This window comes from Cricetulus griseus, chromosome 5 (genome assembly GCF_003668045.3).
Source record: "Cricetulus griseus strain 17A/GY chromosome 5, alternate assembly CriGri-PICRH-1.0, whole genome shotgun sequence".
NCBI classification, from domain to species: domain Eukaryota; kingdom Metazoa; phylum Chordata; class Mammalia; order Rodentia; family Cricetidae; genus Cricetulus; species Cricetulus griseus.
Window position 1 is genome coordinate 104,640,881 of NC_048598.1, and position 19,496 is coordinate 104,660,376.

Genomic DNA, 19,496 nt, shown 5'->3' on the forward strand with positions numbered 1-19,496 from the left:
TTTTGGTTTTGGTTTTGGTTTGTTTTGTGTGGGGGGGGGTGGGGGTTTTGTTGTTATTTTTTGTTCTTTTTGTGGGGGGAGGTTGAGCTTGGCTTGCTATTGAACTCAAAGAATTTTTTAAATGCATATTTGTAAAAATAAAGTGACAGGACTATACCCCAGGGGAAGCCTCCTGTCCCACCAGAGTCCAGGCCAGCATCCTGAAACCCAAGTTCTAGAAGCCCCGGGTAAGTGAGGAGCTGGAAAACTGGAAACGGAGAAAGGAGAAGACAAACAAAGGCATCAGTCTCCCACCCAACTCCTAAATAGACTGCTCCAGCCGATGTCACACACCCAAGAGCACACATGAATTGAACTCTATGGGTTTTCTTTTTAGAGGGGGAGGACTCAGTTTTCTTTAAGGGGCTGACCACTGGGAATTTCACCATGCTCCAGTGAATATATAGGCAATGCCAATTGAACTTGTGTATCTCCTCTCCTCCTCCTCCTCTTCCTCCTCCTCCTACTCCTCCTCCTCTTCCTCCTCCCCCTCCTCCATCTCCTCCTCTTCCTCCTCTTCCTCTTCCTCCTCCTCTTCCTTCTCCTTCTCCTCCTTCTCCTTCTTTTTCTTGGGGGCAGTCACAAAGGTTGGGAGGGAGTAGACCTGGGAGGACAGGGAAGTTAGTGTGAACAGAGTGCATTGTGTGACATTCCCAAATAATCAATTAAAATATTGTGTTGGAAAAAATGACAAACTTAACCCCTCTGTTTAATTAATAGTCTGAGTATCACACATTGGCTTATTTTAACAATTTCTGCATTAAAAGAATAGTGCTTTTTCCCTGTATGCTTCATCATGAAGCAATGATGAAAATATTTTCTAAGACTAAAATCAAGAGCCCCAAAATCAAATTACCAAAAACATCATGAGCAATAAAATCCATTAAAAGCGGGGGGCTAGAGAGATGGCTCAGAGGTTAAGAGCACTGACTGCTCTTCCAGAAGTCCTGATTTCAATTCCCAGCTACCACATGGTGACTCACAACCATCTACAATTTAATCTGGTGCCCTCTTCTAGCATGCAGGTAGAACAATGTATATGTAATAAATAAATAAATCTTTTTAAAAATCAATTAAAAGCAACAATAGGCATAATTTCTTTAACTAATTATGAAGACCTTTCCACCACCTTTTAGTCACTTGGCACATTTTACACTACAGACCATATCTATACATGAGGAAGAAAACAAAAATTCTTTTTAAAAAATAATTTATTTAACCTTTATTTTATGTGCATTGGGGTAAAGGTATCAGATCCCCCTGTACCTAGAGTTATAGACAGTTTTAAGCTGTCATGTGGGTGCTGGGAATTGAACACAAGTCCTCTGGACGAACAGTCAGTGCTCTTAACCACCAAGCCATCTCTCCAGCCCCAAAAACAAAATTTCTAAGTGTAATGTCAGACAAGTTTCAGATAATAGAAGCTACAAAAATATTGATGTTCACAATGAAGAAGGGTTTCAGGACACAGTGATGCATGAGATACTAGTTAAAAACATGCATATTCTCTGAAATAGTCTTAGGTGTCGCTCACTACCAGATTCAACCAAGAGCTGCAACTTGAAATTTCAGAAATCAAAAGCAACTTCTTTGCAAATGAGAGAAAAGGTGGAATACCAATTTCCTGAAGAAATCTGTTACTAGTATTTAATCATGGGACCCATCACTGAATTAGAATATCAATCTTTTTCTAAGTTAAGAGATCTGCCTTGATTTTGAAGTATTTTTCTCCTGGCAAGCAAGCAGTGCTCAGAACCCTGATTTCACATTGAAGGGAAATGCACAGCGGTGAACAAATTGTAAAATCTGCTGTGTGAGCAACGTGACAATGCAAATGAAAATACTGAAAAGTGGAAATGGGTAAAATGGGCAATATTTCAATGCAAAAAGAAATAAAAGTATTCACTTACACACTTTGTTTTTCCCCAATGAATACATTTTAACAGTACAAACAGAACATGATGATCATTATATAGTTGTGAAAAGAAAACACAGAACTGAAGCTCTCACTCATAAAAGAATCACAGAACACAGTCATCACTTTTTATTGATGCAAATTTGCTTTGTGTTCTTATTTAGGAGCAATGATTGACAAGACACACAATGCTTGATGGTGATAAACAAGAAGAAAACCACTAGTGGTTCTTTATTTCCTCATGTCTCTCTCCTTACTAGACATTCTCATGAATAAAGCATCTATATTTACTTAAGGTTTTTTCCTTCCTGTAAAACAGGCTTGACTATTGGGCCGTCAACGTGAGTTTTCCCAGGAGTCCTTATTCTTTGGAGAGAAGTCTACTTGTTGCATGAATTCCACTTATCTCCAGTTTCTACTTGGGAATATTTAGTTCCAGTATCTCCTGAAATTCCTCATGACTGCATATTTATACCATTATCAGTGACATTAATAATGAAAGACTGAATATTAAAATGGGTGGTTTTCAACTATGAAAAGAATACATGGACACAATAAAACTATGACTAACAGTTCCCTAGCTCTAACAATGCACGAGTTTGAGTTCAGTGCTGATTAATACTGCAACAGAAACCAGAAGATCCCCTGGCAACCAAAGCAAGAAAAATCCTAGGTAGCCTCAATGTCAAAACCACAAACTACAGTTGTAAATGCTTAGTGGATCCTTCACAATAGATTCTAAAGCACTCAAAGAACCACCGCCTGAATGTTTATCTCATAGAAATTCTAAAATTATCTAAAACAAAACCCTCAAAACTAACAAAGTAATCTCCAGTAAGCATGTTTATCACAAAATACCCACTCTTAGACATGACTTGCATGACTGAAGTTTAATGAAAGATGAGAAGTCATGACTGATTTAGTGGCAAAGCTGAAAGACTGGAGAAGGGAACTTAGCTGTCCCTACTTATGACATCTAAGTTGACATCATGTCTGATTACATGACGATAGATGTAATCATGATATGCCTTAATAGAGGTGTGACAATAAATTATTTGTGTGTACATGTGGTGGTTTAAAAGAAAATGGTCCCTTAAGGGAGTGGCACTATTAGGAGGTGTGGCCTTATTAAAGTAGGTGTGATCTTATTGGAGGAAGTGTGCCACTGTTGATACTGGCTTTGAGGTCTCATGTATGCTGGAGCCATGTCTGGTGAGACAGTCCACTTCCTGTAGCAGCTCCTTCTCAAGCACCGTGTCTGCCTGTACACCACCATGCTCCCCACCATGATGATAACGTAAGCTGTCACCTCAATTAAATATTTTCTTTCTTCTAAGAGTGCTGTAGTCATGGTGTCTCTTCACAGCAATAGAAACCCTAACTAAGAATGTATATATCCATATTCTACATCATAAATTTTTATTAAAGTTTACATAACATAAACATGGATGGATAGATAGATAGATAGATAGACAGACAGATGGATATTAGTTTTGGAAACATCCTTTTTAATTGATGGAAATTTTAGAAGTAAAGTCAATATTTAAAATAATAGTGAAATGAAACAAAATACTGGGCTGTTTTGGTTAAGGCAAGGTAGACTAAAGGGGCCTCTCCTTCCTGCAGGACTGGACGATGTGCCCACTGAGTGCTACAGAGGCATGGGCTGGGGCTGCCACTCTCTTTATCTCCTAGTCATTTTACAAAGATCAATCAGGAGACTCTCCCCCCATTTTGTGGGTCCATATGCCGATATTATAACAATGAAACTAAGTATAAAGTTAAAAAGTAACTTTTAAAATAACTAGTAAGATAAGCATTCCATGCTACATTAGAAAAAAATCACACCACTTTTAACCTCAGGTTCTTAAATTTGATTCATGAAAAAAGTTACTAGTTTTTTTTAAGTGCCTAAATTTTAAAGACTTGATTTTGTTTGTATAAATTTTATTTAAAATCTAGGGAAATTTATATTGTAGGTAAAAATACTGTATTCCCTATAAATCACACTTCCATGTTGTTGTTGTTGTTGTTGTTGTTGTTGTTGTTGTTGTTGTTGTTATTATTGAGACAGGATCTCTCTATATTGCCCTGCCTGTCCTGGAACTAACAAAGTAGACTAGTCTAGCCTTGAGCTCTTCTGTAAATATATCATGACTAAATATCTAAATTCAATAAATAGACTCCAATCATTTCAAATCCTTTCAATATTTTATATCTGTAAAGATTTAATCTTCCTTCTTTTCTAACATGTTCCTGAACTCTGCAATAGAGGTCCTCCACATCCGACTCCTGCTCTTGGCTCTCTTCTATAAGATCCTAGTTTTTCATTTAGCTTTTAGACAGATACTTCCTATCACTCTCGTATAAAGCCTTCCTCCCTGTATTAACTGAGCAGATTCCCTAGTACGTGATGCTGATGACACCCAGTGGCAAACCAAAGAGAAAGCAGCCCATACATGGACAGCTCTTGAATACGGACACAGCTGAAGTTTTGGCATCAAATGCTATTATTTTCAGTCTCTGCAAGACGCTATCCTTTCCTTCCTTGGCCTGGTACTGTACCATCCAAAGTGCTATTAATGAACTGGATCCTGTCTCTGGCTTCCTTTCCATGCCTAAGTTGCAAAAAGTATTGTTGGTTTGCAGTGTTTAACTGCAGTTGGGATTGTCAATTCACCCATGAGCAAGGTATTTATTTATTTAGTCATTTCTACCCATATAACCTTATTTTAAAAAAAAACTCCTATGGAATTGTTTTATGTTAGCTCTAGCAACTTCCTGAATAGTTGACTTAGTCTGGTATATCAAGAGATGTCTTTTTCTTATTAATTACTGCAATGACCATAAGCTTTCCCAAGTTTATACAGAAGGAAGCCATCTGTAGTCAGGTAGTCCTGAAACCAAGTAAAATCTCTGCTGATACAGGTGTCCATCTTCAGACTCATTGTAAACGGGGCAAACAAGCACAGCAGGCATCTATTTCAGTGCCAGATACTCAGGAACTTCGGAGACAGAAATCAGTGTGCAGATACAATTAATTCCAAAGCAGCTTCTATGCATTTCTCTTTCAAATGTGACTCTCCCACCAATACACACCAAAACTACATGATGGGTCTTTGACATAAGGACAAACATTTGCTGACATGAAAGTGACTGAATCAGAGTCCCACTCAATGAGCAAACTCAATAATATACCTTTACTCCATGATCCTTTGTAATTGCATGCCATGTAATAGCTTATTGTTGGATAACCCCAAAATCCAAACTCAGAAGCAATCCATCAACAAGCTGCATGCCATCTTTTCAATTATCTTTAAATGATTCGTGTAGAACTGTACTGGCCGGCATTTTCTCAAGTTGTGATCAATGGGGGAGGACCCAGACCATTGTGGGCAGTGCTATCCCTGGGTTGGTGATCCTGGGTTCTCTCAGAAGGTGAGCTGAGCAAGCCAGGGAAAACAAGCCAGAAAGCAGTGCCCCTCTATAGCCTTTGCATCAGCTCCTGCCCCCGGGATCCTGCCCAGTTTGAGTCCCTGTCCTGACTTCCTTCAGCGATGAACAGTGATATGGAAGTGTAAGCCAAATTAACCCTTTCCTCAACTTGGTCATGGTGTTTCATAGCAGCAATGGAAACTCTAACTAAAACAAAACTTCTACACTCCAGTCAATTAAAATAACTGCAAAACAAAGGGCTGCCCAGCTCTCCAATCCAGATCACTCAAGACTGAGTACAGTGCAGACTGAGCAAGTATGGAAAGTCAGAAACACCTGTTACAGACACCTGCCTGACAGGAAATGGCAAACAAAAAACAGAATCAAGGAGCCCTGGTATAAGGGAAGAGCTTGACACAGAAATTCCTTGTTTTTGAAAAATGAAATTGTCCTAGTTGTTATACTAGAGATAGGTGACAGATGAATAGATAGATACAGGTACAGATGTACATAATTTGTTTTGTTTTAAAGTCAGGAAACCCTGTACCATCTTATTCCATTCTGAAATACTTGCTGTCAGTATTAAAGCCCTCTAGTCATTCCCAGAACTCATCTTTCATTGGTCTTAGGGCTTTTCTGTACATAGTAACTTCCTAAGAATCAGACATGGCATCTGAATTTCTAAGTTCTAGCTGTACCGAGAGTGTGGCAGAAACAGACCAGTTGTAAAGAGGCATTTACTTGAAGGAAAATGTGATCCTTACAATCATCATCCAGGAAATAACTAGTAAAGTAGGCCTAGAGGAAGATTGAACAGGTCCAGGAAAAGCTGTGGAATCAACCTCTGGAAAGGACTCTGAGAGTTAGTCTAGACCCTCCTGGCTCCTGCTCAGTCCATAAGTAAAGCCGAACCCAATGTGGAGTCAGAACTAAATGGATAACAGGTAGTTTATTAAGAAATAGTACTCACCCAACAGAGCCAGTGACCAGGTTTACACTGGAGCAGGAGTAACCCACCAGAGCTGAGCAGAAGATCAAAAAGAGGGCCGCATGTGAGCCTCTCTGATACTTAAACCCTTGCTACATCACCTGTGGCCAGCCCCAAGCAGGTGTGGTCAGCAGTACCTCTAAACAGGATTTCCCCCACACACAAGCTTGCCACTGCATATAGAACAAGGAACACAGGAAAATGGAAATCCCTACAATAAAGTGTTTGTCAAACACTGAGTGTTCAAAATTCAGGCTGTGTTCATTGTATTTCCAATGTATAAATTGTGATTATTTTGCTCTTACACTTACCACCTAGACTGGTTAATATTTATTGAGTTCTAGGTGAAAAGTAAACCCTTAAAATGTTGCTTCATTTTCTTCCAGCATTCTGTATTGCTAAGTTATGGCAGTGTGAGCCTTCTTCCTATCTAGGATCTTTTCCCTGAATGTTTCAAAGAATACTTACTCTTGTTTTGATAATTCCTATGAAACAACCAGGTATGAACGCTGTGTATCCATTTCAGACTGTGTCCTTGTTGTTTTAGCTTCTGCTTCCCACCTGCACCTGCCTCCAGACAAGCCTTCAGAAAACCCACCAAGCCATACTTAAGACCAACAGGGTACTTAAACTGCATCCTGAATAGCAGCTACGTGGTTCCTTCTGGTCCCTTCTCCCATTCTCATCTCTGGGGGCTGGAAGAGTCACCTGGGAGTGTTTTACCAATAAACCTGGTCTTTTATCTTAATTTGGCTTGATTCAGATTACTGTGTCAGTAGGGAGACTTAGTATCAAGGTACAGAAACCTTTCATCTTGTGCTTTTTTTCTTTCAGGGATTTTTCAGTTTTGTTACTTGTTCATTTTGTGACATGTGTAGAAAAATCATTGCCTATCCAAGACCTTATAGGATTGCCTCTATCTTTGTTCCAGCTATCTGTACTTTTTACTGTATTTCTGTACTTTGAACAAATTTGTCACCCATTTTTGTACACTACAGTACAGAAGAGTCTATAGTCATTTTTGGAATAGTTAAGGTTGATTTATTTAGCATTTAAAAATGAAAATAATTTTGGGGGGCTGGTAAAACATTTAAAATACAGACAGTCAAGACAGGAATGATCCCAGCTCAATTCCTGAGTGTGGTGAAGGAGTTGAGCCAGGCTCGATATGGACCAGGCTTCTCCTTCAAGCTGAGACAGTCTCAAGAGAGGAAGGCATCAGCCTCACATCTGTGAGCAGACAGGATTGGGTGATCACAAACAAGGAGCTGTATTGACGTGGGGATTGACTCCTGAAGTGTCCCTGGGTCTTCTGTAGGTGGCTTCCATTCTGCAGAAGAGAATAATGGTCCTGGGTGTGGGTCTGAAGACAAAGGGCCAACACTCAACGAAGACCATCTTTGTTACATAATACTGTGTCCCTTTTTCTCAATAGCAAGAAAACAAAAACCCAGGGAAGTCATTAGAAAACCATCCTCTATCCTGCTGTACCTTGGAAGTGTCTGCTAGGGTGGATGGGAAGAGCTGAGCTGACTACACTCTCAGGGGTTCTCTTCTGTGGTAGGAGAGCAGCCAGAAAAGAAGCTGCTGTTGTTGGTCAGAGCTCGTTTCTTCTTCTTTCTTGTGGCCTTATTTTCCTGGGATTCTGTTGCTCTGTATTTTATGTCTGGGGGGTCTAAGGAAACTGCAAGAGCAGTCTTCCTTAACAGAACCTGACCCATATCACATGTCTCTTTTAGGGTCTTGGTATTGGGAGTGGCACAGACAGGGTTGAAGAAGCTCAGTCCTGGGGTCACCTCTGTAGGATCCTCCAGTTTGAAGGAGCCTTCAGAATCCTGGTTCCACTCAATAGTACCCAAGCTATCTTGTTCTTTCTGGAGGTTCCGGCACTTAGTGGGGTCACAGCCACAGGCTACAGTGCAGTCCACCCCTTGTTTCCTGCACCCACAGTGTCTGTTCTTACACCATCCCCTGCAGGAGCACCCTTGCATGGTCTTCCTGGGCACTTTAGCCAGTTTCCTTGGTTTCCACTCCTCATCATCTGCATCACCATCTTCAGACTCATTTGCAGAATTCTCAGTGTCCATGCTCTGTTCCAGGAACTTGTCTCTAACACGGGATGGTTTGGGCAGAGTTGGGATGTAATCAAAGGAAGAATCTGGAGATTGAAGGCCATCCTTGCCGAGATGAAGTTTCTGGCCTTTGGCCCCTTGAAGGAGGGTCAGTTTCTGTGTGATGATTTCATTCTCTTGGAGAAGCTGCTGGTTTTGCTCACACAATTCTTGCATTTTCCTAACCTGTTCGTCCTGACACTGCAATGTGTCCAGCAGCTGCTGTTCCTTCCCACTCACCCACACCTCTGGCGGCTTCTCTGCTGTTGGCCTTTGCTGCAGCTGACTGAGAAGGGCCAGCACCGTCTCTTGGTGCTTTTGCTCCACCTTAAGCAACTCAGCTTTCAACTCTGTCTCTACCACAACAAGATGACTCTGCTCCTCAAACAGCATCATCTGCATTTTAGAACAGCTGGCCTGGGTCTGTTTCAGGTTGCTTTCAAGCTCACTGACACATAGTTTAGAGGAGACCAGCTCTCCAACCAAATATTTTAGGGCACATTTGGCTTCCAGAATTGTAGTGATATTCTCCCAGTGTCGTTTTGACCTGTCTTCACTTTCTGCATCCAGGAGCTTTTGCTGTAGGTCTGCAATCTGAGCACTCCTGAGTTCCATTTCAGACTCTAGGCTTCTTATCTGCTTTGTAATAGAATTCTCTAGCTCTGACACATGACCACATACTTCATCACTATTGGATGCACTCCTCTGGAGTTTAGGGGGTGGGTTCTCGCCAGGTTCCTTATTTTCTCTCAGTTGAGCCACATTCATGGCCAGGATCTTTCGCTCTTCCAGAAGGTCATTCAGATGTAGTTTGACTTCCTCGGTACTGATCCTAACTTCAATTTCATTTCTAAGCCAGTTCTTCACTCGTGCTTCTGTGCTTTCTATTCCCCGGCTCTGAGTTTCTTTCCGTTTGTCTGTGGCTTCTTGTTGCTTTTGGAGGGCATCCTTGAGCCGCTTGTTGGCAGCTGCTGCCTCTTCAGTTTTGCGCCTGAGCACATTGGACTGTTTCTGGAAGTCTCTTTCAAGCTTAAGCAGCTCGTATCGCCTCTTGCGGTCTTGTTCTTTTAACTGGATTACTTCTTTGTTCTTTTGTTGCTTCCACTGTCTAGACTTCTCAGCATCTTCCTTCATCTGACGCATTAACTGTACTCGCTGGGTTTTCATCATCTGTATCTCCAGAGTCAGTTTGGAGACAGTATTCTCTGTGGACTCCTTCAGTTTCAGAAGCTTGGACTGTTCGTTTAGCTTCTTCTTCAAACCAGCTATTTGAGCCTCCAGGTCTTGTAGACATCTGCGACGGTGCTCACTCAACTTGGTTTGGTTGACATCCTTCTTGGCCGTCTGAAGTTCCAGAAGTAATTGTTCCTTTTCCTTCTGCAGAATGCTGACTTCTGACTCTAGACTTTTGATGTTAGCCTCATACTGTCCCTGAATGGGCTGTAGTTGGCCACTGAAAGTTATCTTCCTAGCTAGGGCCTCTTTCAGTGTAAGGGCTTTATTCAACTCAGTGAGTTCCTTAGCCATCTGAGCTTGACGCAGAGCATACTGGGTGGTGAAAGAATCACAAGACCTACTAGTCTCTGGACGGTCGACCACTTGAGCATCTAGTTCCATTGCCGATTCAGTGGCTGCAGCCAGGAAAGCAACAGTTTCATCTGATAGATGAATGATCACTTGTTGCAGACTATGAATTGTCTCTACATTTTCTATTAGTTCCTGGTCTTCCAAAGTCTCCATAAGCTTTTGAAGATCCAGTTTGCAGGCTGCGTGATGCCTGAGCTCTTGTAGCTTGGTGTTAATTTTTTCATTTGCTTGTTCTGTTGTAAGGATCCTTTCCAACATCTGGGCTGTCTGACCAGCTGCCTCACTCAGAGCATGGCTTAATTTTTCATTCTCTTCAACCAGAGACTGATTCTTCTCCATCAGAGATCGGAGAGTCTCAGATGGTTCCAGATTTATAGATCCGGGCAGGCTTCCTCCGCGAGTCTGTAGCAACAAGACCTGCAGCTGTTTAACCTGACGCTTCAGGTGATTAAGTTCAGCTGTCTGGGGATCAGTATTAACTACAGGTTTATTCTTGATTTTTCTGGCTCTGTCGGCATAGCGTAAGGTGTTTAATGTTTCCTCTAGACTGGAATCAGCAGGACTCACACAGGCAATCATAAGAGTGTGGCTGTTGCCTCCCAGAGAATCTTGAAGCAGGCGAGTTAACCTGGAATCTCTGTAGGGCACAAACCCACCCTTTTTGCCATCCCCAAGAGCACTGATTACATTTCCCAGGCACAGGAGTCCTTGGTTAATATGAATGCCCTCTTTCAGGCGGTCACCTTCCGCCTTGGTTTTCTTCTGTCTTTCTGATCCAGCGAGATCTACCAGACACAGCTTCGAGTGAAAGCTGCTGTTCGTGTCCGTTTTCTTCCTTTGCCTTACGGAAATTGTGAAGATAGCATGGGAGCGGGAAGACTGTGAATTCATAGCTGTGGCAGCTACAGTCCTAGAGTTGTTTCCCTGCTCCAAACAGGAAACCATGTCAGAGGCATCTGAAACCGTCCTCTCGGTGAGTCCCACAATCTTTATTCCCGCCTTGGGATCCTCCCGAATATGTATTTGAGAAGCTTTCTCGCAAGGTGAGCATAGAAGGTCCAAAATTTCTTCGTTGTAAATCTCCAAGTAAGACACGCTCAGTGTAAACTCAGAGTCTCTCTCTTCATCCATTTCTTTGAAAAGAAGTTGTATTACTCTAGGAATGACCCCGACGGTCTGTTCAGAGCCTTGATCTGCACTATATGCACCTCCCATAGAGTAGGTTTTTCCGGAGCCAGTCTGTCCATAAGCCAGGACAGTGGCATTGTAACCCTTAAATATACCTTTAATGAGAGGTGCTACTGCTGTGTTGAAGACCTCCTCCTGTTCAGTGGAGGGGTCAAACACATAATCATAGGTAAAGGATTTATCAGTACCAATCACCACCTGAGGCTTCCCAGGCACAAAGGACAGGCACATCTGACAGCCTTCGCCAATCTCTTTAGGGACCAGAGGGCGGCAACGCAATGCCACTCTCACAGGAATTCCCTTCACCTCTTCCTTCATGATCCTAGTCCAGCATCTGCTCAAACTAATCGCCCTTCCCTTGGTCTACCTTGTCTCCTGGCCCCGCCCAACTGGAGTTTTAACCGCTGTTTCCTGACCTCCTCAGAGGCACCAGCCAATCAGAGAGCAGGCAGGCAGTGGGCAGAGCCCAAGACTGCTACAGACAGTTTTGCCTGCACTCCAGCACCTTACATTGAGGAGTATTGTTTTGTTTTGTTTTGTTTCCTGATGGAACTTTTTTAGCATCTGTTTTGAAATCTATAGTAGTGCTTGGATCCATATTCTTAACGTTTTTGTTAATGCCATGTTGTCTTGAGAGTGTGGCATTGTGCGAATGAAGAAGCCTCAATGCACTTTTCCTGAAATGACTGTTTTTTTCCTAGCCTGCATCCTTCTGGTTTCGTTAGTTTTAGAATAGCCTTGCCACTGACTACATAATAGCCTGCTGAGATTGTGTTTAATATTTAAATAAATTTGGTTAACATTGCCATTTTAATAATGTAGAGTTTCCAAGTGATGACCATGAGATCGTTCCATTTATTTAGAGGTCTTCTTGACTTCTGCCAACAATGTCATGCGATCATCAAGAGCCACCTTTCATATTTGTTTTTTGAAATCCACTCCCAACATTTCATTTTTGGTATACTTTTGTTTTACAATTTTGCTAAAAAATATTTTGAGTTCTACCAGATAGCTATTAGTCAACCTAAATAAGATAGTTTGACAGATATACCATTTCTTGGTGGCTTAATTTTCTTTCAGAATTGGGAACATTCTAAAATCACTTGGACTCGTTACACCAAGTCCTGTTACTGAGTATGTGGTTCATGTATTGTGAACATGTAGTCCTGGGTTCCCATGGAGAGATGAGGCAGAGGCAGGAGAATCCCCAGAGACATCTCTCCTCTACAAAATATCAAAAAAAAAGATCCCCTAATTCAAGCAAGGTGGGAGTCACGGATTGATGTCCAAGGCAGTCCACATACAGCCACACTATGTGGCACCTACATGCCTGAACTAATGGAGAGGTTTTTTTTATGTTTGGTGATTTATTTTCTTTGCAAAATGCTCATCTTAAAATTCAGACTCTCTAAATTGTATTTCCACTAGCCTGAAGTAAAATATTATTACTATAGGCACAATTTTGAAAATTAATTCTTCTATGTGTATCCATAGCTTAGGCCATTCTCACAGGGGTAAGATGAAATCTGAAAGTAGATTTAATTCGAATTTCCCTGATAGCTAAGGACTTTGAACATCTTTAAGTGTTCTTCAGTTATTCGTGTTTCATCTTCTGAGAACTCAGTTTTTCGATTGTTATTATAGACCAGTTACACTTAACATAATTGTTTATTTGGTTCTACTGAAATCTACCATCTCGAAAATAGAACTAAGTTTTACTTCCCTGTTAGTTACCTTCGGGTTTCCTATTTCCTTTTTTTCTGTCTTCATTTTATGTTAATTTTGCGATTCCATTTTACTTCTACTATAGGGATATTGTTTATGTCTTAATTTTTTTAATGTTTAACTATACATTTTAACTAATTGTCATCAACTCTTGTTTGTTTGTCTGTTTGTTTGTTTTTCAAGACAGGGTTTCTCTACAGCTTCGGAGGCTGTCCTGGAACTCTGTAGACCAGGCTGCCGTCAAATTCAGAGATCTGCCTGCCTCTGCCTCCCAAGTGCTGGGATTAAAGGCATGCGCCACCACCGCCCAGCTTGCCATCTACTCTTATACAATATGTTTCAGTGATTTTATCCTTAGTAGAACATTAGCCCTTAATACTTTATTTTATTGAAACTGGGTCTAACTATGTAGCTTTCACTGGCCTAGAATTTGGCTTCAAAAACAAAGAAATCTTCCTGCCTGTCTCCAGAGTGTTGGGATTAAAGTCATCTGCCAAACACACACTGGCAGTATTATATTTTTAAGACAGCCTTACTGCACAGTTGTACAATAATCTTTCAGTTCAATTTTAGATCATTTCATCACCAAGGGCAGAAACACTATGGCCATTTGTATTCATTGCCAAGTCTCTCCTCACTACCTATCATCTCTCCCATGTACCTTAACCCCAACAATCTCCCTTTATTTCTGTCTCTGTCTTCCTATTCTGGTACTTTCCATCCTCCCATCTAAGTATAACTATGTCTCCATGACTAATATCCTCCCATCTCTCCCTAGCACCTAACACCCAAACTCTGGGAACCCCCATTCAGTTCTGTCCTATAAAAGCAGCTTCCTGACATCCTACGTGTGAATGAGACAATGCTGCTATTTGTCATTCTGTGCCTGGGTTATTTCACCTAATATAATGTTCTCCAGATTCATCCCTGTCGTCTCAAATAACAAGATTTCACAGTATTCATATGCGTGTTTACGTATAGTGCATTTCCAGCCTTCATCCCAATGAGAATGGACATTTTGAGTGAGTGCCTGTTCTGATTAGTGTGAATAGAACTACAAAAGTAAGATGGAGGCTGACAGGTATCTCCTTGACACATCGATTCAACTTCCTTTAACTACATACCCAGTGGTAGGATCGCTGGATTATTTTTAACATTTTGAGACATCTCCATTCTGTATTTCCTGATGGCTGCATTGGTTTACATCCCCATAACAGTGCTGAAGGGTTACTGTTTATAACATCCTTACCAGCACTTATTATCTTTTGTCTTTTTCATTATGGCCATTCTATCAGGCATTGTATCTACAATGTGCCATGGTTTTGAATCACATTCCCAAGGTGGCTGGTGATGTTTTATATACCAGCTGGCCATTTTCATGTCTTCTTTTGAGAACTGCCTATTTTAAACTCTGTTGTTTGCTTTCTTGTTAATGAACTATCCTTGAATCTCTGTGATAGATCCCATGGTGAGAGATCTTCTTACTGTCCTAGTGTCTTACATTTTTTAGTATCTCTAAATATTTATTTATTCTTATTTTATGTGTGTGAATGTTTCGTCTACACATATGGTGGTACACCATGTAAATGGGGGTAGAGCATTTCTTTTGTCCTGACCACCTGATTCCAAATAATTACACAGAAGCTTATATTGACTACAAGATGTTTGGCCTATAACTTGGGCTTGTTATTAACTAGCTTGAACAACTAAATTAACCCCTGTCTATTAATCTATATTTTGCCACGTGGCTTCGTGGCTTTACTTGTTCTCTAGCACGTCTTGTTCCTCTGGTGACTGGCTCATATCCCACCCATCTTCATCTCTGCATTTTCAGTTTGGTTTCCCTGCCTAGCCTTATTCTGCTTTGCTATAGGCCAAATCGGCTTTATTATCAACCATGAGAGTAACACATATTCACAGTATACAGACAGATTATCCCACAGCAGCACCACGTATGTGCAGAGCTCACAGAGACCAGAAGATGGTGTTTGAACCCCTGGAACTGGAGTTACAGTGGCTGTGTTGGCCAAGTGGTTGCTGGGAACTGAACCCAGATCCATTAGAAGAGCAGCAAGTGCTCTTAACCACTGAGTGATCTCTTCAGGTCCCAGTGTTCCAGTATTTGTTTGGGATATTTTACCTAAAGGTTCATCAGGAATGTTGGCTTGGAGTTTTCTCTTTATAGTCTGCCCACATCTGCTTTGGATTCAGGGTAACTGTTGTGGGATATTTGATCACACAGTGTGAAGATGCATTGCTGTTTTAACTCACCTCCTCAAGGCACCTTCTGACTGGTTAAATAAAGAGCTGAATGGCCAATAGTTAGGCACCAGAGGATAGGCAGGACTTCCAGGCAGAGATAAGAACTCTAGGAGGAATCTGACACAGAGGATATCAAATTACTGTATGGAGGAGAGGTAATGAGCCACATGGCAGAATATAAACAGGTTGACTTAAGTTTTAAAGAGCTAGTTGGGAACAAGCCTAAGGTAAGGTCAACCTCTCACAATTAATAAGAAGTCTCTGTGCCATTATTTGGAAGCTGTTGGTCCAAAAAAGTCCAACTAGAGGTAACACTGCCTTGTAGAATATGTTAAGATGTAATCCTTCTGCCTCATTTATGGAGAATAGTTTGATAAGAAATGCTATTAATTCTTCCTTACATGTTTGGTCAAATTCAGCATTGCCACCTGATGAGGGATGTCCTTCTGTATATATGTTTCTCTTATTGGTTGACTAATAAAACACTGATTGGCCAGTAGCCAGGCAGGAAGTATAGGCAGGGCTACCAGACCAGGAGAATTCAGGGGAGAGGAAAGAGAGAGAAGCCTCAAGGAAGAGACACCATGCTGCAGAAGGAGTAGCATGCTGGATTACAGGTAAGCCACAGCCTCGTGGTAATACATAGATTAATAGAAATGGGTTAATAATTAAGAGAGAGCTAGCCAATAAGAAGCCTAAACCATCAGCCAAACAGTTTAATAATTAATAGAGTGTTTGTGTTTTTATTTTGGGGCTAAACAAAATGGCAGAGGACCCAGGCAGAATAGAAACCTCCTTCTTCAGCCACCCTCAGGTCCTGTACCTCTTTTTTTTTTTTTTTTTTTTTTTTGGTTTTTCCAGACAGGGTTTCTTTGTGTAGCTTTGGAGCCTATCCTGGCACTCACTCTGGAGACCAGGCTGGCCTCAAACTCCCAGAGATCCGCCTGCCTCTGCCTCCCGAGTGCTGGGATTAAAGGCATGCGACACCAACGCCCGGCCTCTGTACCTTTTTTTGACAGGTACTTTAAAATAATATTATACTGTTTCACAAAAGAGTTATGATTTTCTTTTTCCTCACTGTAGCTGTAGGAGATAAATCATGATCTAAATTTATTGGCATCAAGATACATTGCTGTGGTAGTAAAATCATTTCATGATTTTTTTTTTTTTTTTTTTTTTGGTTTTTCGAGACGGTTTCTCTGTGTAGCTTTGGAGCCTATCCTGACACTCACTCTACAGACCAGGCTGGCCTCGAACTCACAGAGATCCGCCTACCTCTGCCTCCCGAGTGCTGGGATTAAAGGCATGTGCCACCAACGCCCAACTCATGATTTATTTTCTATTATTTTATCAGAAAAAAAATGTTTACAGGAAAATATGTGAAATTTGACACATAAATGTAGTCAAAATGATTTTAAAGGGAAAAGGTATCATTTTTGGTAGTGTTCACATAACTTCCAATTTCACCAATACAACATATAAAAAGTTGTTTATCTTTTATTTTTCGACATCGCACCTGTAGAAGAATGGATAAAAAGGGTCACAATGCATGAAAGAGTAAAGTTTTATGATACTGAAGGAACCCTATTGGATCTTGTCCAAGGTAAATATCAACATATAAAGTAAAATGGAATTTACATATTCTTTGAACAAACTTTGATGTTTACCAAACAGTGCCGAATTCCAGATGGTCAGGACCTCAGCCTGATGGAGCAAATACAAATATATATATACTCATATGTATTCACCTTATATAATATATATGGATATGTTTTAAGTTCATGAATACTGAGTGTTAAAAATACTTAGGCTTCTCTTTTTCTGGTCAACAAATATGAAATTAATAGTTTAATATTTTTCTGAGACATAGTCTTATTGTGTAGCTCTGGCTAGCCTGGAATGTGTCCTGTAGACCCATCTGGCCTCAAACTCACAGAAATCCACCTGCCTCTACCCTAAATGCTAGGATTAAAGGTATGTGTCATCATACCTGCCCTAATTTAGTTTATCACCAGTAGCACTGTAGTGTTTTTTAAAAATTCAAGTTCTATTTCTATTATTATCTTCCCTTCTCCTATTGCTTTTATTACTACCAGTCTGATATAATACTATATAGACTGCAGAATAAAAAGAAATTAAAATTACATTTTACAGAAAAAATACTTGGGTAGCCTTACAAAAAGCAATGAAATATAATTAGCCTCCATTATACAAACACAAATTAAAATCTGTCTCTGTAGATAGCACCGTACAATTGTAGTTTTAGCAACTCTTCAACCAAAATTACAAAATGTAATTAAAATTGAGAGTGATCCTAGAAGAATGTGAGTTGCAAGCATGCCTAAGAGACCTGTTTGATAGTATGAATGAAAATGGCCCTGATAGGCCTGTTGGCAGTGGCACTATTAGGAGGTATGAACTTGTTGGAGTAGGTGTGGCCTTGTTGAAGGAAGTGTGCCACCAGGGGTGAGCTTTGAGGTTTTAGATGTTCAATCCAGGCCCAGTGTCTCACTCTCCCTGCTGCCTGTCAATCCGGATGTAGAACTCTCAGCTCTTCTTAAGCACATGCCTGAACACCACCATGCTTCCCACAATGACAATAATGGACTAACCCTCTGAACTATAAGCCAGCCCCAAATAAATGTTTTCCTTTATAAGAGTTGCTGTAGTCATGGTGTCTCTTCACAGCAATAGAAACCCTAACACAACCCTTTTTAATGCAGTATTGTTTGTAATAAGAAAAAAAAACTGGTTACAACATAACTATCTGAAAATAAGGAGAGAAACAAAAGCATACAGATACATTCCATTAAAATGAGAAAATAGATACATATCATAAAGAACTTAACTCAGAGAAATTGAGTAAAAAAAAATCAAGTTGCAAAATATTGTAGGACAGGGTCTGGGAGAATCCTCTGCTTCTTCTGGAGCAATCAAGAAGAGCAGTTAGAGAAGTTAGAGATAAGATGGGGTGTGTAATATATTATTTATTATTTATTAAAGCTTGCCTGAGGATACAGAAAGCAAAACTAGCTACAAGGCATAGAGACAGGCAATGGTAATACATACCTTTAATCCCAACAGCCATACTAGCTAGCTGTAGAGCCAGGCAGTGGTGGCATACACCTTCAATCCCAGGACTCAAGAGACAAGTGGATGGATCTCTGTTAGTTCAAGGCCACACTGAGCTACAATGAAATTGACCAGGTCCTAAAGAGAAACATCTCACACACAGGTGATCTCAGCATCTGGGATCATACACCTCTAATCCCAGCACTAGGGATGTATGTAAGACAGGAGCAAGGTCTCAATATCAGGCATTCATCTCTGCCAACATTGAGAATAGGATCACCCCAGCCCTGTTAGAGGTAAGAGCTCTCTGGTAGCTTGGCTACTTTGCTTCCCTGATCTTCAGTTTGAACCCCAATATCTGCCTCTAGGTATTTTCTTTATTTGTTTTACAGGTGTTTTGCCTGTATCCATATATGTGCACTGTGTGTGTGTAGAGCCGCAGAGAACAGAAGAGAGCATCAGTTCTCTGGAAATAGAGTTACAAACATTTGTGAGCAGTCATGTGGGTGCCAGGAACCCTATCCTCTGCAAGATCAGCAAGTGCTCCAGTTTCAGGGTACCCAATGTCTTCTTCTGGCCTCTATTAAGTACTGCATGAAAACAGTACAAATACACACAAAAGGCAAAACTCTTGTATAAGCAGATATAAACGGTGACTCACCGATATGATTAAGGTATTTTATTAGGGAATATGCCTTACTTACTGAGCACCTAGCCAAATGGCAGGAAAGCAAAGCAAGCCGAAGCAGCAGGGAAAGGAGGCTTTCCCACGTGTGTCCCCGACTCTTAAACTACCCTCACATCACCCTGTCCACTGGTAGCCAGCCCCAGGAGGTGTGGTCAGGGTGACCCCTACAATTCCCCTTTTAGTCTAAAAGAGGATTAAAACTTAACAGTATAAAGTATCCATAATTAACAATCATAGGGTGAAATACAAGAAGATACAATAATCTGCTAATTCACATCCTAACTATGTCTATTTCAGCTAAAACCTAAAGTCATCTGAAAGAGGTATCCAAGCCTGAACATCCCCTTCCAATCCCAACTCTAAACAATAGGAAACTATCCCTAACTAGCTATACATTATCCTTAGTGGCAACAATGGGGGAAAGGGGGTGTAGTATTCTCCAAGTTACTTCCTGCTGAAATGGGATGATGATAGCCTCGTGGGATC

The 19,496-nt window shown here is 40.8% G+C and overlaps 1 protein-coding gene and 1 pseudogene across 1 annotated transcript; both read right to left on the minus strand.

Moving 5' to 3' along the window:
* Positions 1–214: 214 nt before the first annotated feature.
* LOC100754724 lies at positions 215–7,014 on the minus strand (annotated as a pseudogene).
* A 904-nt stretch (positions 7,015–7,918) lies between these two features.
* Positions 7,919–11,581, minus strand: LOC100754439 (chromosome-associated kinesin KIF4A). The gene has a single exon (XM_027419548.1). The coding sequence runs from the start codon at positions 11,579–11,581 to the stop codon at positions 7,919–7,921; it is 3,663 nt and encodes a 1,220-aa protein (XP_027275349.1).
* Positions 11,582–19,496: the final 7,915 nt, after the last annotated feature.

Bases quoted from the DNA above. Each gene is read 5' to 3' on its own strand.
- LOC100754439 (XM_027419548.1), bottom strand. From the start codon at position 11,581: ATGAAGGAAGAGGTGAAGGGAATTCCTGTGAGAGTGGCATTGCGTTGC.